This window comes from Sinohyriopsis cumingii, chromosome 10 (assembly GCF_028554795.1).
Source record: "Sinohyriopsis cumingii isolate HCF-2022 chromosome 10, ASM2855479v2, whole genome shotgun sequence".
Classification (NCBI taxonomy): domain Eukaryota; kingdom Metazoa; phylum Mollusca; class Bivalvia; order Unionida; family Unionidae; genus Sinohyriopsis; species Sinohyriopsis cumingii.
The window spans coordinates 22,350,395-22,365,097 of record NC_142970.1 but is presented as its reverse complement, the minus strand read 5'-3'; the positions used below and the strand labels follow the sequence as shown (position 1 = coordinate 22,365,097).

The 14,703-nt window shown below is 33.1% G+C and overlaps 1 protein-coding gene across 1 annotated transcript in view; it reads right to left on the bottom strand.

Moving 5' to 3' along the window:
• Positions 1-14,703, bottom strand: part of LOC149789709 (uncharacterized) — a 124,319-nt gene that overhangs the window by 81,407 nt on the left and 28,209 nt on the right. Inside the window, exons 3-4 of the mRNA XM_089971708.1 lie at positions 6,714-7,493; positions 1,850-1,938 (exon numbers count right to left, since the gene is read on the bottom strand). Coding sequence (XP_089827834.1) covers positions 1,850-1,938; positions 6,714-7,493 — 869 coding nt within the window. The remainder of the gene's footprint in view (positions 1-1,849; positions 1,939-6,713; positions 7,494-14,703) is intronic.

Here is a 14,703-nt window from a genome sequence, read left to right as displayed (position 1 = left end):
AATCATGCCTTTTGTTTAATATGTTTGATATGTTGTACAAAACCATTGAGAAGGAGGCTTCTGTTGCTATTGCATGAAAATTGGACCTCTGATTTCATAGAGGTATAGGCCGCTAGACTTAATTGACCAATAATGAAAAGTTTAAACTAGCAATGAAAACTAGAGTGTATCAGGTCAAATTTGTCAACACGAATTTTATTTGCAATGTTTACGAAGATGAATTACCGGTACCTTCCAATTGATTTTTACCTCTAAGGCCATTTAATTTTGTCACGCTTATTTGTAAGCAGCTACCCCAATGTGGTTTATGTGAATTCCAGGTTTTCAATGGGCAATGCATTCTGCCCCATACACAAACATATATTAAAAAGAATCAATGATTTGGGAAAATAATCAGAGGAAACAACAATTATTTGATATAACTTTCAGTTTAGAAGGAGTACCAAAAAGATTTAGATAGTGACCGCCAAAATGGCTACATGTTTATTGAATGTCATTTTGATATCAGACCAAATTGACATTGCAAGTGTTTTAGTGAAAATCCCATGCTGACAAGATGATCCATTCCGAATTTCAAGATGGCTATTGTGGTGGCAACATTGGATATCCAAGTCGCAATGCTTTTATTTACTATCAACTAGTCTTGTTCCGATTATCAGTTATAATCGATCATCATCTGCTTGAGCAAACTAATACAATAATCAATTGAGACACACTCTAATCGATTGTGTGAAGGGAGACTACTTCATTTCAGGTGTATATAAATCACAAAGGCTACTAAAACTCCCAGCCAGTAATGTTGGTCTGAATTATGAATTCCCTCTACAACTACAAATATAAAACCACGTCATATGTCATAGGTGCCAAATTTCATGCTTGGCAACATAATGTCATGATTACATGATCAAGTTGTTAAATTGTTGAGTTAATTTGAACACGTTTTGAGAAAATAAAATTCAGTTTAAAAGTAGAATCCTTGCAGCATTTGTAAACGATGACAAACAAGCAAACCATGCCCTTCTATACTATAAATTATAGACGCATCACATATGAATGAAAGGATTTTGGGGGATTGCTACATTATTTAGTTACATATGATTGATCTGCCATAACAAGTTGCATTCATTTAACAAAGTTGTAGAACAAAACTAACACTAAATAGAAAATAAATGTAATATTATTATCAGGTTAAAGTATACATGTCATTAAAATAGTTTACTCCTGTACATGTATTAACATCTGGAACTCTTTATCAACAGTATAACTGTATAACAAACAAAAATTTAAATTTGCTGTTAGTAACCAATTATAACCGATTACCAGTTGGTTAAGTGGAACTGATTATCAATTGTAAAGTTCTGTCTGATTCCTATCGCTAAGATCAACTATATCTTGGCATGAATGTGTCAGTAAATTTTCATGGCAATTCTCTATGAAGTTTAGGAATAGCATCGGATGATGGAAAAAGGGCCATCCAATAAAATCTTATGGTCTATAAATATACCAGTAGACTGCTATAAAAAATCTCACCAAAAATTGACCAAATGAAATTCAAGCACGGTCATTATTTTCCAGCTCCAACTTTCTCTTCATTTGCAACCTGTGTTATTTTTATCAAATATTCCCTGACTTTCAAATAGTGAGGGAAATTACCTCTCCTCCTAGCTTTTCAGTTCTAATGTATAATAGACCCCAAATTAAAAGTAAACAAAATGACTGAATAGTATCAAAGGTGTATCATCTAGGCATATCGCACTTCAGAAGTTCTGTATTGTGATAGAGTCATACTGAAAGCTAGTTACCAGTACAGTGTGGTAAACTATATGAAACGCATGTATGAAGCACTTACATTTCCCTGTCCTTTCTCGATGGCTGCCTCCTCAATGACAGGATGTCTTCTTTCATCTATCACTAGGACTTCTGAAGGTTTATGACTTCCTACAGCAAAAGAAAATTTGTCCCAGCTAATTAGCAATACAGCAAAAACATTGTATGTGAATTAGGTATTTATTAAAATCTGTACAAACTAAAGTTTACAGTAAAATATATCTGGGAACAATTCAATTTTCATAATACAGTAGGTACTCTACTGGCCAAAAGTATTTTAGGAAATTCCAGATAAGACAGTACTTTCTTGTTCAACCTGCTAAGTACTGAAATCACCTCGGAATGACCACGGGGACTGGGGTGGGGAGTTGGTGTCTTGGAATAGCTTGAATATCTTGCCCAATAAGATTTAAGGCTACTGGGCTCAACCCCGATTACATGTAATAAAATGCCAAATTAATAGCAGTCGGACTTAACCTTACAATATTTCATTTAATTATGTTTGTTTTATTTTCATAAAATTATTCCTCACGTTTTCAAACTTAAGTCAATAAGTAAAATTTATAGAAACTGGTAGATATTCTATTCTTTCTTCCTTATCGCTTGCAACTTTTTTCACCACCCCACTGGATAATTCTGCGATGGTTTTCATGTTTGGGGAGGGGAGAGTACAAAAAGTATATTTGTTACTAGGTTGATATAGTTTTAAAAAAAAAAACTATGACTTCCCTATATATCTCTTTATATTTCGTTTAAGATTTACTTTTTAGAAAGGAAAGAAAAATGTCATATTAAAACTGCAGAAATATTGCTAATTTTGTGCATGAATTTCAATTTTCTAATCGGGCTCAATCGCAATTCACAAAAATCAGCTTAATGAAAATCTGATTTTATTTTACAATGTTTCGTTGGGGTTTGATTTATTGAAATAAATGTATTCCTCACATTTTCAAAAAAAAACGTGCCACCCCACCGTAAAATTGTGACATTTTTCAAGGGGGGTAATGCAAAATATTGTCATCTAGCTTGACAAAAATTGTTATTCTTTTCAAAAATTAAACAACCCATGGTTTTTGCATCATACAGCTAAATTGCCTCAGAAAACAAATATTCCATTCTTTTTTTTTTTGCAAATTAGAACCTAAACATTTCCTTATGTAATTTGACAGGTGTACGGTATCAACTATTATTTCACAATTTCCGATGCACACAGATACAAATTTTAGACAAAACTGTAACAAGATGAAAATGTTTTAAAATTATGGATAATTTCCCTATATATCCAATTAAAGATTTAATTAAATAAAAACGGATGGTGGGGGTGGGTAGCAAAAACGTCATAGTTTTAGAAACAAAATGTACAAAACACTACTTCGATACAACTTTATGTTTAGGATGAGTAGCAAAAACAAGATTTCACTATTGCTTCATTGGGGCCATACTGGATGACAGAAGAGCACAAATCTGGACAACACTAGTTTCATCTCTTTTGTCAAGAAACAAAATAAATAATACATTTTTCAGAATATGAATTATCTTCCAATTGATTCTTACAAATAGGGATGAATGTAAGGCTATTAAAGTTTTCCCAGGCTTATTAGTAAGCAACCACCCAAATGTGGTTTATGTGAATTCGAAGTTTACTAAGATGTTGGAAAATAATCAGAGGAAACAACAACTATTTGACATAACTTTCAGTTTAGAAGGAGTACCAAAAATATTTAGATGGTGGCCACCAAAATGACTACATGCTTATTGGATGCGATTATTTTTTTTTATTTCTAACCAAATTGACATTGCAAGTGTTTCAGTGAAAATCCCATACTGATATAATGATCCACTGAGAATTTGAAGAAGGCAATTGTGGTAGCAATGTTGTATATCCAAATGTCAAAAATTTCATTTAAGATCGACTATATTTTGGCATGAATGTGTTAGTACATTTTCATGGTAATTCTCTATGAAGTTTACGAAGAGAATCAGATGATGAAAAATGGGTCCTCCCATAAAATCTTCTGATCTATAAATATACCAGTAGGCTGCAGTAAAAAAATTCACACAAACAAATTGACCAAATGAAATACAAGGACATTATTTTCGAGCTTCACCTGTATGTCTTCATTTACAACCTCTGATATGTATAAAATGTCTCCTCCACTTTTAAATAGTGAGGGAATTTACATCTCCCCCTAACGTTTTAGATCTAATGTAGAATACACCCTGATTTAAAAGTAAAAAGGCTTTAATAGTCTTAATCTGTATCAACAATTCATGTCACAATTCATACATTATGTATTCTGATATGTGTCATATTGGGTGTGACCTACCAATACCCAGTGTGGTAAACTATAAGAATTGCATGAATGAAGTACTTATATTTCCCTGTCCAATCTCTATGGATGTCTCCTCAATGCTGGGTGGCTTTCTTTTATCTCACATTAGTACTTCTAAAGCTTTGTGACTTCTTACAGCAAAAAGAAAAACTGTCCCAGCTTATGAGCAACACCACCAAGATACTGAATTTCCAATGAGGTATTTATTAAAATCTGTACTAAACAAGATCACACTAAAATATATCTGGGAACAATTTGATTTTCACAGGAGGGATAGGGGCTCTTCTGGCCAAAGTATTTGTAGAAACTCCAGATAGGAATCTTCATTCTTGTTCAGCCTGTAAAGTAATGAAAGCATCTGACAATCACCATATCTGTGGGGTGGGGGTGTCTTGAAATAGCTTGAATGTCTTGCGCAACAAGATTTGAGGCAACTGGGCTCAACCACAATTACATGCAATACAAATCAACTTAACAACAGGCAGAATTACTTTTACAATATTTCATTTAATTATGTTTTATTTTCATAAACCTTTTCCTCACATTTTCAAACTTAATAAATCAGTAAATACAATCTATATAACTGGGTGGGGTGGATATTATTTTCTTTCTTCTTTTTCCTTCATAACTTTCTTTTGCCACTCCCACTCCAAACTTATATGATAGTTCTCTGGTTGGAGGGATAGTACAGAACTTACTCTTCTCTACTGATTTAATTAAATACATACATTTAAAAAAAAAAAACAACAACAGGAAAACGTCATAGAAAAATTCACACAAATTACTAATTTGATGCATCAATTTAAAATATTTAGCCTGACTGACGCCAGTGAGCTCCAGCACTGTTATCTTGTGCATATTCTGTACATAGATGATTTTCCTTAATAGCATGACTTAATATCTCACCTACTGAAATGTGTGTGTGTGTGTGCATGTGTGTGGATGTGTGTGTGTGCATGCGTATGTGTGCATGTGTGTGTGTGTGCGTGTGTGCGTGTATGTTTCTTGAAATAGCTTGAGTGTCTTGCTTAAGAAGACATTGAGACCACCGGGCTCAATCCAATTAGATCACAAAAATCAACTTAATAACATAGAAATCAGACTTAACTTATTTCATTTAACTCGGTTTCTTTTATTTAAAAAAAAATATTCACCACCTTTTCAAACATAAGTCAGCAAAACAAGTTTGTAAAAAGTGGGTAGGGTAAATATTTTCTTTCCTTCTTCTCTCCTTTTCTTCAGAATTTTTTTTTTTACTACCCCACTGCAAAATTATTTGGTAATTCTGTAATGGGTTTTAAAAAATAGCTTGCATTTAGCTTGATAAAATTTATTCTTGTTCTTTTTGAAAACTAAACAACCATGGTTTGCATCATAAAGCTACATAAGCTCATAAACATATATTGCATTTTTTTAAAAACTAGAAGCTTAAACTTTCCTCAAGTAATGCGACATGTGTAAAGTATCAACTATTATTTCACAATTTCCGATGCACACAGAAACAAATTATTTAATACAAAATGTAATAAGATGAAAAAGTTCAAAATTCATGGACGATTTGCATATATACCCAATTAGAGATTTCAATAAATAAAAACGGGGGAGGGGAACAGAAAACTATCAGTCCTGGACATCATTGGGCTCTAGCAGGGCTCTCTTGTGTGTATTCCTATAATTTCTAACATTATTTGTTAGTCAAGGTAACACAATTTCTAATGTTTCGAATATAAAAGGAATTATTTGTCTAAAACGATGAAAATTTTCACAACTGTGTGGCAAATCATGCACTAGTCCACGTAAATATTAGGCCGTACTAGTAAGGAAAATAATGTGTATCTGGAATTATATCAAAACATGTGTATTGCAAATATTGGAAGTTTTTGCTGAAAATGGGACATTCTTGACGCATCTGTCTGTTTCTATATCTTTCCTTTGGTTTCAAAATCAGTTTATGTAACCGATAATATACCTCTGATTGACGTTATTTCATTTTTATTTTTTATTATTTGTTTTATTGACGGTTATATTGTGGTATAAATTTGCAATCACAAAAACTGTATCAATGTAAATTCATTGTTTAAGCAGGGGAACATTTGTAGATCTGGGTAAAAAAAAGTATAGTTTTGGGTATACGATCCAGATTAAACCAGATATAAAATGAATTATTTGTCTAAAACGATGAAAATTTTCACAACTGTGATAAAGATATCGTCGTCCTTTAGTCTTTGATAAATTGTGTTTATAAGAATTGTTATTTTTATTTAGATATAAATGAATATATTATTAATAAATAGTACAAATAAATGTAAATTATTTAACAATATTAAAGAGAACATTACAAATTTTATAACAACAAATTACTGTTTTAGTTATATATATAACTTCATTTCAGCATGACAACTACGCTTGACGAAACTGTCATGTTGACATTTTGTTTTCTAAATTTAAAATTAATTCTTTGAGAATTGTCAATACATGAAGTTTATAATTTTATTGATGACGTCATTAAAAGTTTGTTATGTCAATCAAAAAAATATAAGAAAAACGAATTACCTTGATACTCCTGACGGAAAACAGTAATGTTCCTACTCCCAATGCATGTGCCATACAGATGTCCATTGTCCCAGAACATGGTAAGGAGACGCCGTGGAATTCCCTCTGTGAAAATGGCGACAAGTTGACATGAAGCTGTAAGTTGATGGATACAGAAATCAAGGAATCCATTACATACGAAAATATCCCCGTCTTCATTTATAACGATTGATGTCGGCCTTTGTAGACGTTGATGTTTGTATGTATATTTACATTGACTGGGATTCAAAATGTCAAATCCATATACACCAGTTATAGCGGATTTAACTCCAGCATTAGACGAGATGTAAATTATGTTGTCTCTTGTTGTCACACTACTCCATCCGTCCCCTTGACAAATCTGGCGAATTGTGTCAACATGTCCGTCGTCAAGTGACACAACACACCAGTACGTCGTGCCCTGTTTAACCCCAGTGACAACAAGGCTGTCATTCAATCTGACAACACCATAATATCTATCCAATAATCCCTGTATAGGTAAAGTCCTGGTCGTTTCAATATCATGTGACATGTCTGTAAAACCAATGGACATCATTTTTAGCAGACCGTCTCTGTGAAGGACACAGATTGTCATGGCGTCCATCAGACAGATGTCACGTGGTTCTGACTCCAGTCTGTCTGACGATGCCAGGAATGTTCCATCATGGAGTCGATGGATCTGGACTTTACCCGTCTTGTCGTTTAGGAAGACTATCTTGTCCTGGCAGACGACAATAGAGCAGTAGAAGGGGAACGTATCAGCTGTGGAGATAAAGTGATATAAACATGAATACACATCTGCAAACAAACAATTAAACACATATAATTACATTAGAACATGAAATGACTTGTACATCTGAAGTGTGAAAGTACTGATACATTAATTATAATTAATTATATTTATGACTTTAAAAAATTAATTCCTGTTAAATGTATCATACTTATTATATTGTTCTAAATTTAACTGTCAAAACATGGCAATGGTCGTGGTGTTCGTATGTTTACTAAATTTGCATGTGTATATTTATATTAAAATACTAAAATAATATTTATATTTATGTGATATAAACATTAAAATAATGCATAATATAATCGTTGACGTACATCTACACAAAAATACTACACATGTATAATTTAAATACCAAATAACTGACCATTAGAATCGTTGTAATGGCGTCATCATTTTATTAATATTACAAGAGAGATTGACAGCAGACATCACACAGACCTAGTAATCACACTATCATAGTTCTGTGGAGCATTTTAGTAAATTGATGATACCAACAAATATAGTGTTAACAGGTTCTGTGTGCAAACTGCTATTATCTCCCTATCATTTGAAGAAGATGTTGTATTAAATACATGCAACAAATAATTATACATTTCATAAACTTAAGGCACTTAACCTGAAATCATCCAATAACCATACATCTATTTAATATGCATGGAATGACAAACTGAGACATGTAACTTACTTTGCCTCGGCGACTTAATATCCTACCTACCCACGCCCTCCAAACATGGAAGAACATCGTATAACCTGTGTCATAACCAGGAAGGTATTAAGATCACCACGCTACAACAATCATTTTATGACAGGGTCCAGCGTTGACCCTGTGTCATAACTTCGAAAACAGTATGATCCCTGGTTTTACAACTAAATACACGCTTGTTAGGTATGAAAAGCCAAATTAATATATGCAATCAAAATTGTATCTGGGGTACATCCTTACATTTAGTAACTTATCTCCTGGGCCATTGCTTGAAAAGTATATGGAAAATGTTGTCATCCACGTAGTCATTGTGCACAGAAAAGGGACATCATCACAAAAAAGGGAGTTTGGATTGGAATCAAAATGATAAAATGCACGAGAAGACTACCTGTTTTGGAAAGACAGAATACTGGATGTTGGTTATAATGGGTGGATTTTTTTTATAAATCTGTCATATCGGCCGCTAAATTAAAAATAGTAATTTTTATTGAATTTTAAACAACACATTTACAAAATTAAGGTCGCTTCCACGGCCTTTGACTATAACGGGATCGCAACATAAATGTTCTACTTGTTTTTTTTTTAATTGCAAGGAAAAAAATCTGTGCGTTTAATTTGTCTGTGAAAGTATAAATAATTTAATCCTGGTTAATGAGATTTCCTTCATACTTGGAAAAATTGTTTAACAATATTAGCGCTTGCCTTACTGAAACTGAGAAAGAAAAGGGAGTAGGATAAACTAAATTAAATAATAATGCTCTAACATTTCCCTGACATATTCAACATTTATTCGTTACCCTATATGCATGTACTACTCTGAGTATTTCAATAAAGTTGGTGTTAAGAAACGTCTTCATTCATTTACTTTGCTGTATTTTCTTACACTGGGCTGCCTGCCTTGGAGTATGACGTCTGCACTGAAAAGATTGCTGGCGGAAACATGCAACATGGAGAAACGTACTTATTTACAAATCCGCGAAGCACGATGTACTAAAGTTTACATGAGACATGGGTCATAACAGTGGTAGCTATTTATTCTGCCAGAGTTTGAGTATCGAGTTTAGAAGGTGCGCGTGTCTTTAACCATATTACACAAACTCCGCCCACTACATCACTCTCTGGGAACAATAACAATGTCAAACATAACGGAAAACGGATTATACACAGGTTTATGTTTTAAAGATTGCATTTATTCGTAAATTAGGAAAATACAATATACAACAAAAATAAGCTTTCAAGTATTGAGATTTAACCCAGGCATTGTTTACATTTCACAAGGAAATATATGAATCATAATTAAGTTTATAAAGCAAGATAAACCGAAGGGTTTCAGAAGGTTTTTACCTACAACTTTCATGTGTTACAGATCATCATCTTCGTCATCATCATCATTGTTATTCTTTCCAAAGAAATTTTTCCTTTCGCAAATTAAAAGTCAGTAAGCTTTTACTTTTAAACAGACGAATATTTTCCATGGTGATTAATTATTTCCGCCATTCTTCCATTGGTCAGTTCTTGTCACCGGAATTCCTACACCTATTGAGAGGTGATTGTCATACTTGATATTATGATTTAATAATAATAATAATAATAATGATAATAATAATAATAATAATAATAATAATAATAATAATAATTTAACGAGGATAATGTAATTGTCCATGAAAGACCCATCTGCCACGTGGTCCTCAATTTATTTAACTTGTTATGTTAAAAAAGGCACTCTAATATAATCGCACACGTACTCACAGATTTAAAATGAATTCATATGTTTAACTATACTGGTCAACAGCTATGTAAATGAACAATATACTATACACAAGTATACACATTTAAATATCCGAAGTCGTATATAAAATAGCCCGATTAATCAAAAAACCAATCCCCAACTCTATGATCTGTGTTCATACGCTGGACAATATCTAAACTGCCAATCAATATCATCTAGGGTGAGGGGCTGATTTATCGGCCTAGTATATACATACATCGATTACAAACATGGACATATTATTTCTGGATACAATTATATCATTTTCTATTGCGAGGCTTTAATATGTCATTCCATTGATCAAGACATATTTATTTATCTTTTGGCGTTTTCTTAAATATATTTATTTTGAAATTATTTCATTCTTATTACCTCACATTATACAATTGCATGATATTTGGTAACCGGATGTATTTTATATCCCGGGCATTTCGGGATAACCCTTATCATGTGGCGTCTAACAGCCACATCTTCCATAAACCAAATATCATGCAGATATTTCATCATCATACTTTGCATTTTCGGTGGTTTTATTTCTAACCAAATTTGTCACATTCCTTCCCATCTTACTCACAAGTATTTTATTATAATTTGCACCTATCCTCTTTTGTTAATTCCTTCCTAAGCTATTTATATGTTTTCTTTTATCTAGATCCCATCAATTTTGTTGTCTCTAAATTTTAGAACAATTTCCTTTATATATCTAAAGTGTCTTGGTACTTCTTACTATTTTTTTTAGAAAAGGTTGTTTCTATAAATATCCGTTCGCTTTATCAAGTATTTCTTTATCTAAATTATTTAGTCTTTTATTATCGAAATATATGAACTTTAAAATTTAATTCATATTTGAAAAGAATTATGTATTGGCCATTTGTGTTTGCTCCATTATGCATAGTGGCATTAGGGCCCAGATATCTACATTTTGTTTTATTTTTTTTTTCTTCTCCACATCTGTTTATGGTTTTCTATTTCTCCATTCTTCTCAAAGACCACTCCAAGAGCGTAAGCTTATCTTTATGCAAGTGAGGTGGGAGTACAGTCTGATTCTTCCTCCAGTTTCCTAATTTTAAGATCTCTATTTTCTCATGATCAATTTTCAATCCAGACGCTTTCAAAAAATTTCAAATTTCTTTTGGAGATACTTAAATGCAGATTGCGTCGCTAACACATTAATCCCTCGCGACGAGCTAATGTGGCAGGAGATAATAGCATCGTGCCTAGCACTGTGGTGTCATGTTCATACATTATACTGTAATGACCATGGCTGGAGTCACGATGATTTGGATACTACTTTCAGTGTTTGCTTCTATTAAGTTCGTTTTTTTATAAATATGGTGAATATGAATATGAATTAGATAGTTCACTTATAAAGCATAGCAATTATGTTATCTCTAATGTCTACGAACTGTCAAACTAGCAGCCAATCCAGGCAACCGATCTTAACATATTTAACCTATTTTCGAGGTAGGGGTTCTTTCGGTAAAACGTCTTTGAAAGTGTGTCATAATGTTTTCAGAGCGTACTGTTTAGCTTATCTGCGACAAATATTATCTTCTCATGGTATTAGTATTTGCAATCTATGTAAAATACCTACAAAATCATGACTAAGAAAGTCCATGTATATCCGTGTATCACGATGTTCGCCATCTTGGATTAGCACAAGTGTTTCGTATTTAGATATTCTATACTTTCGCATTCGCAATTATTCTCTCTAATGATATAGGCTACTGGAAGAAGGTAATTTGTATGTTTTATTGATAACATGATTGCGAAACCGTTGTACTGATGTCTGCAACTAATGTTTTGATGTTACAGTAGCAGTCGTCTGCATTAAGTGCAGAGCCCGCGTCTACAGGAATCGATTCAATTATTCAAGACTTAAATTATCATCATAAAGTTTAATTTTACATAAGCTTGAGCTCATAAAATGTTCTTATTCATTTAATAGACAAGCCATACAGTATTGAAATACTTACTGTTATGTAATTCATGTATTTGTATAGTTGACATGGTATACCATGGGGATGTCCATTAATAATCTCAACAAGTTTAAGGCAATTTTTATCCCCTCTCCCCCCCCCCTTGTCAACAACTGTCAGACTTTCACTGACCTCCCTAATACAATTTACCCCTTCCCTACAAAGTAACACTATTGTATACGGCTGGCTTTTATGCTAAAAATAGAATTATGGAAATTAAAAGGTCTACACAAAAATTTTAATACATTTTTTACTTGTTTTACAGATTTCAAATTGACTATAACGATATGAATTCATGAAATAATCGAGAGTTTATATTCTAGCTTCTATCAGCTTCCCATGGGGGAGCCAAATGTTCCTCAATTGTTATAAGGGACATAGCGGCTGATTCAACGCACCGATTAATTTCCTAATTTTTGATTTATTAAATTTATTGTAAACAATAACATTGTTGACGTCAATTTATCTTGAACTACCCCCTCCCCAATGTCAACAAATGTTAAACTTTTTCAAACCTGCTCCCCCCATTTTGTTGACATAACTAATGGACGAACCCCATGTTTACAATGCAATACACGGCACACCATACAAGACATTGATTGGTTACATGGGTTGCCGTGCATTCAGCGATTAGATGAATTGTGTCACGTGGTGTCTGTGGGAAGGTTATAAATAGCGGAGCGCTGTCATTGTTGGTCAAACAACTGATGAGTACAGTCGGCGCCAAAATACAAAGTGACACAAGAAAAAGCGAAGCTTCAAGCTAATACATTTTGGATCTTTCAAAATAGCACATTTTACAGTATCAGATTAACAAGAATAATACAATAATAATATATTTATTCCACTAAAAAATAGATTGTAACAGTTGTCTCCCACCACACCTGACAGCCCCCCCTTCGATTTTGTTATATTATAATTACATAATCTGGTGGTACACAATACATATAGCTCTTATTTATTATTTATTTATTTTCATAATTCATTAAACATTGTCAAATTGTTCTTGATTTTATAATGATGATATAACCCCTCTTCCGTCGCCCCAACCCCGAGCTTTTGACCTTTTCTAACATAACACTATCAGTTCATATATACAAAAATAAAAATATGTAGCACCCTTAAGGACTAAAATGAAGAGCCTTACAATACACTAAAGTAGGGGCTATTATAGAAAGTTAGACAGTTGCAGCTCTACAATGATACCAAATAATCTGGAATATCTAGATACACGACAAAATACAGAGGGAAAAACTCATTTTTTGGACCAGATTTGTTTTTCTACCTAATTTTTGCCCTTGGTTGGAATCAGATTTTGTGTCCGGATTTTAGACGTTTTGGTCACAGATCTAATGCAAACCGGTATGAACTGCAATAAGACAGATGAACCTTTGCAAAAAGTAGGGTAAGATGGGCATTTGGAATAAAGAGTGGTCGCAAAACAAAAAAAATGGGTCCGTTTAGCAACAAAAAATAGATATAAAAAATCCATTTTTTACTCTTCTGCTCATGCTTGAGCCAAATATGCAATGAAAAACGATGTTTCTAACACAACCAGGCAGTATTTTATTGGAAGATCACATGGAATTTGGTGTTTTCGGATGTATTCAGCAAAAGCTTTCAAAATGTGTTTCCTACTCGAATTTCAGGCGAAAACGACAAACACCTCCAGGGATTAATGTGTTAATAAGTTGATACAATCGTCTGCATGTTAAAGCATTAACTGTCAAAATATTGCAATGATCGTGGTTGTTGTCGTCGTTAATTTACCAATATATGCATATTTATATTAAAACACTAAAATAACCTGTACATTTACGTGATATAAATGTTAAATGAATGCATAATATAAACGTTGACATATACCAACACAATCATAATATACATGTATAATTTAAATACTAAATAACTGCCATTACAATCGTGATAATGACAGCAGCATTTTATTATTATTACAAGAGAGATTTACATCAGACATAACACAGACCCAGTAATCACACTATTTTAGTTCTGTACAGTATTTTAGTAAACTGAAGATACCAACAATAGCGTTTTTAACAGGTTCTGTGTGGAAACTGATATTGTCCCTCTATCATTTGAAGAAGATGTTGTTATACAGTTTAACGCCATTTTTCAGCACACGATAGGCTATACATGGCGGCCAGTATCAATGGTGGAGGAAAAACCCAGGGAAACCCCGGAAATTACCACCGACCCACGAGAAGAAGGTGTTCTATTAAATACATACGGTAGTAGTGAAGTGGAATATGACCCGAGCTGTATGAATCACGTGTCATGTTTTACGCCGGGGTCTATCCTAGAACAAATAATTACACGTTTCCATTTGAAGAAGGTGTTATATTAAATACATACAATAAATAATTACACCATTCCTAAACTCAAGGTCCTTAACCTGAAATCCCTCAATAACCATATATGCACTTAATATGCATGGAATGACAAACTGAAACATGTAACCTACTTTGACTTGGCGACTTAATTTTCTGCCTACCCCCGCCCTCCAAACATGGAAGAACATCTTAGCACGTGTGTCATAACGAGGAATATATTAAGATCACCACGGCTCAACAATACTTTTATCACAGGGTCGACCACTGCCCCTCTTAGAAACAAAACCAAATACACTGTACTAGTAAAGATCATCTGTGTGTTGGAGCATTTATATTTTTTCCCTTAAATTAGAGATCCGTATCCCTACTATTTTTGGATTA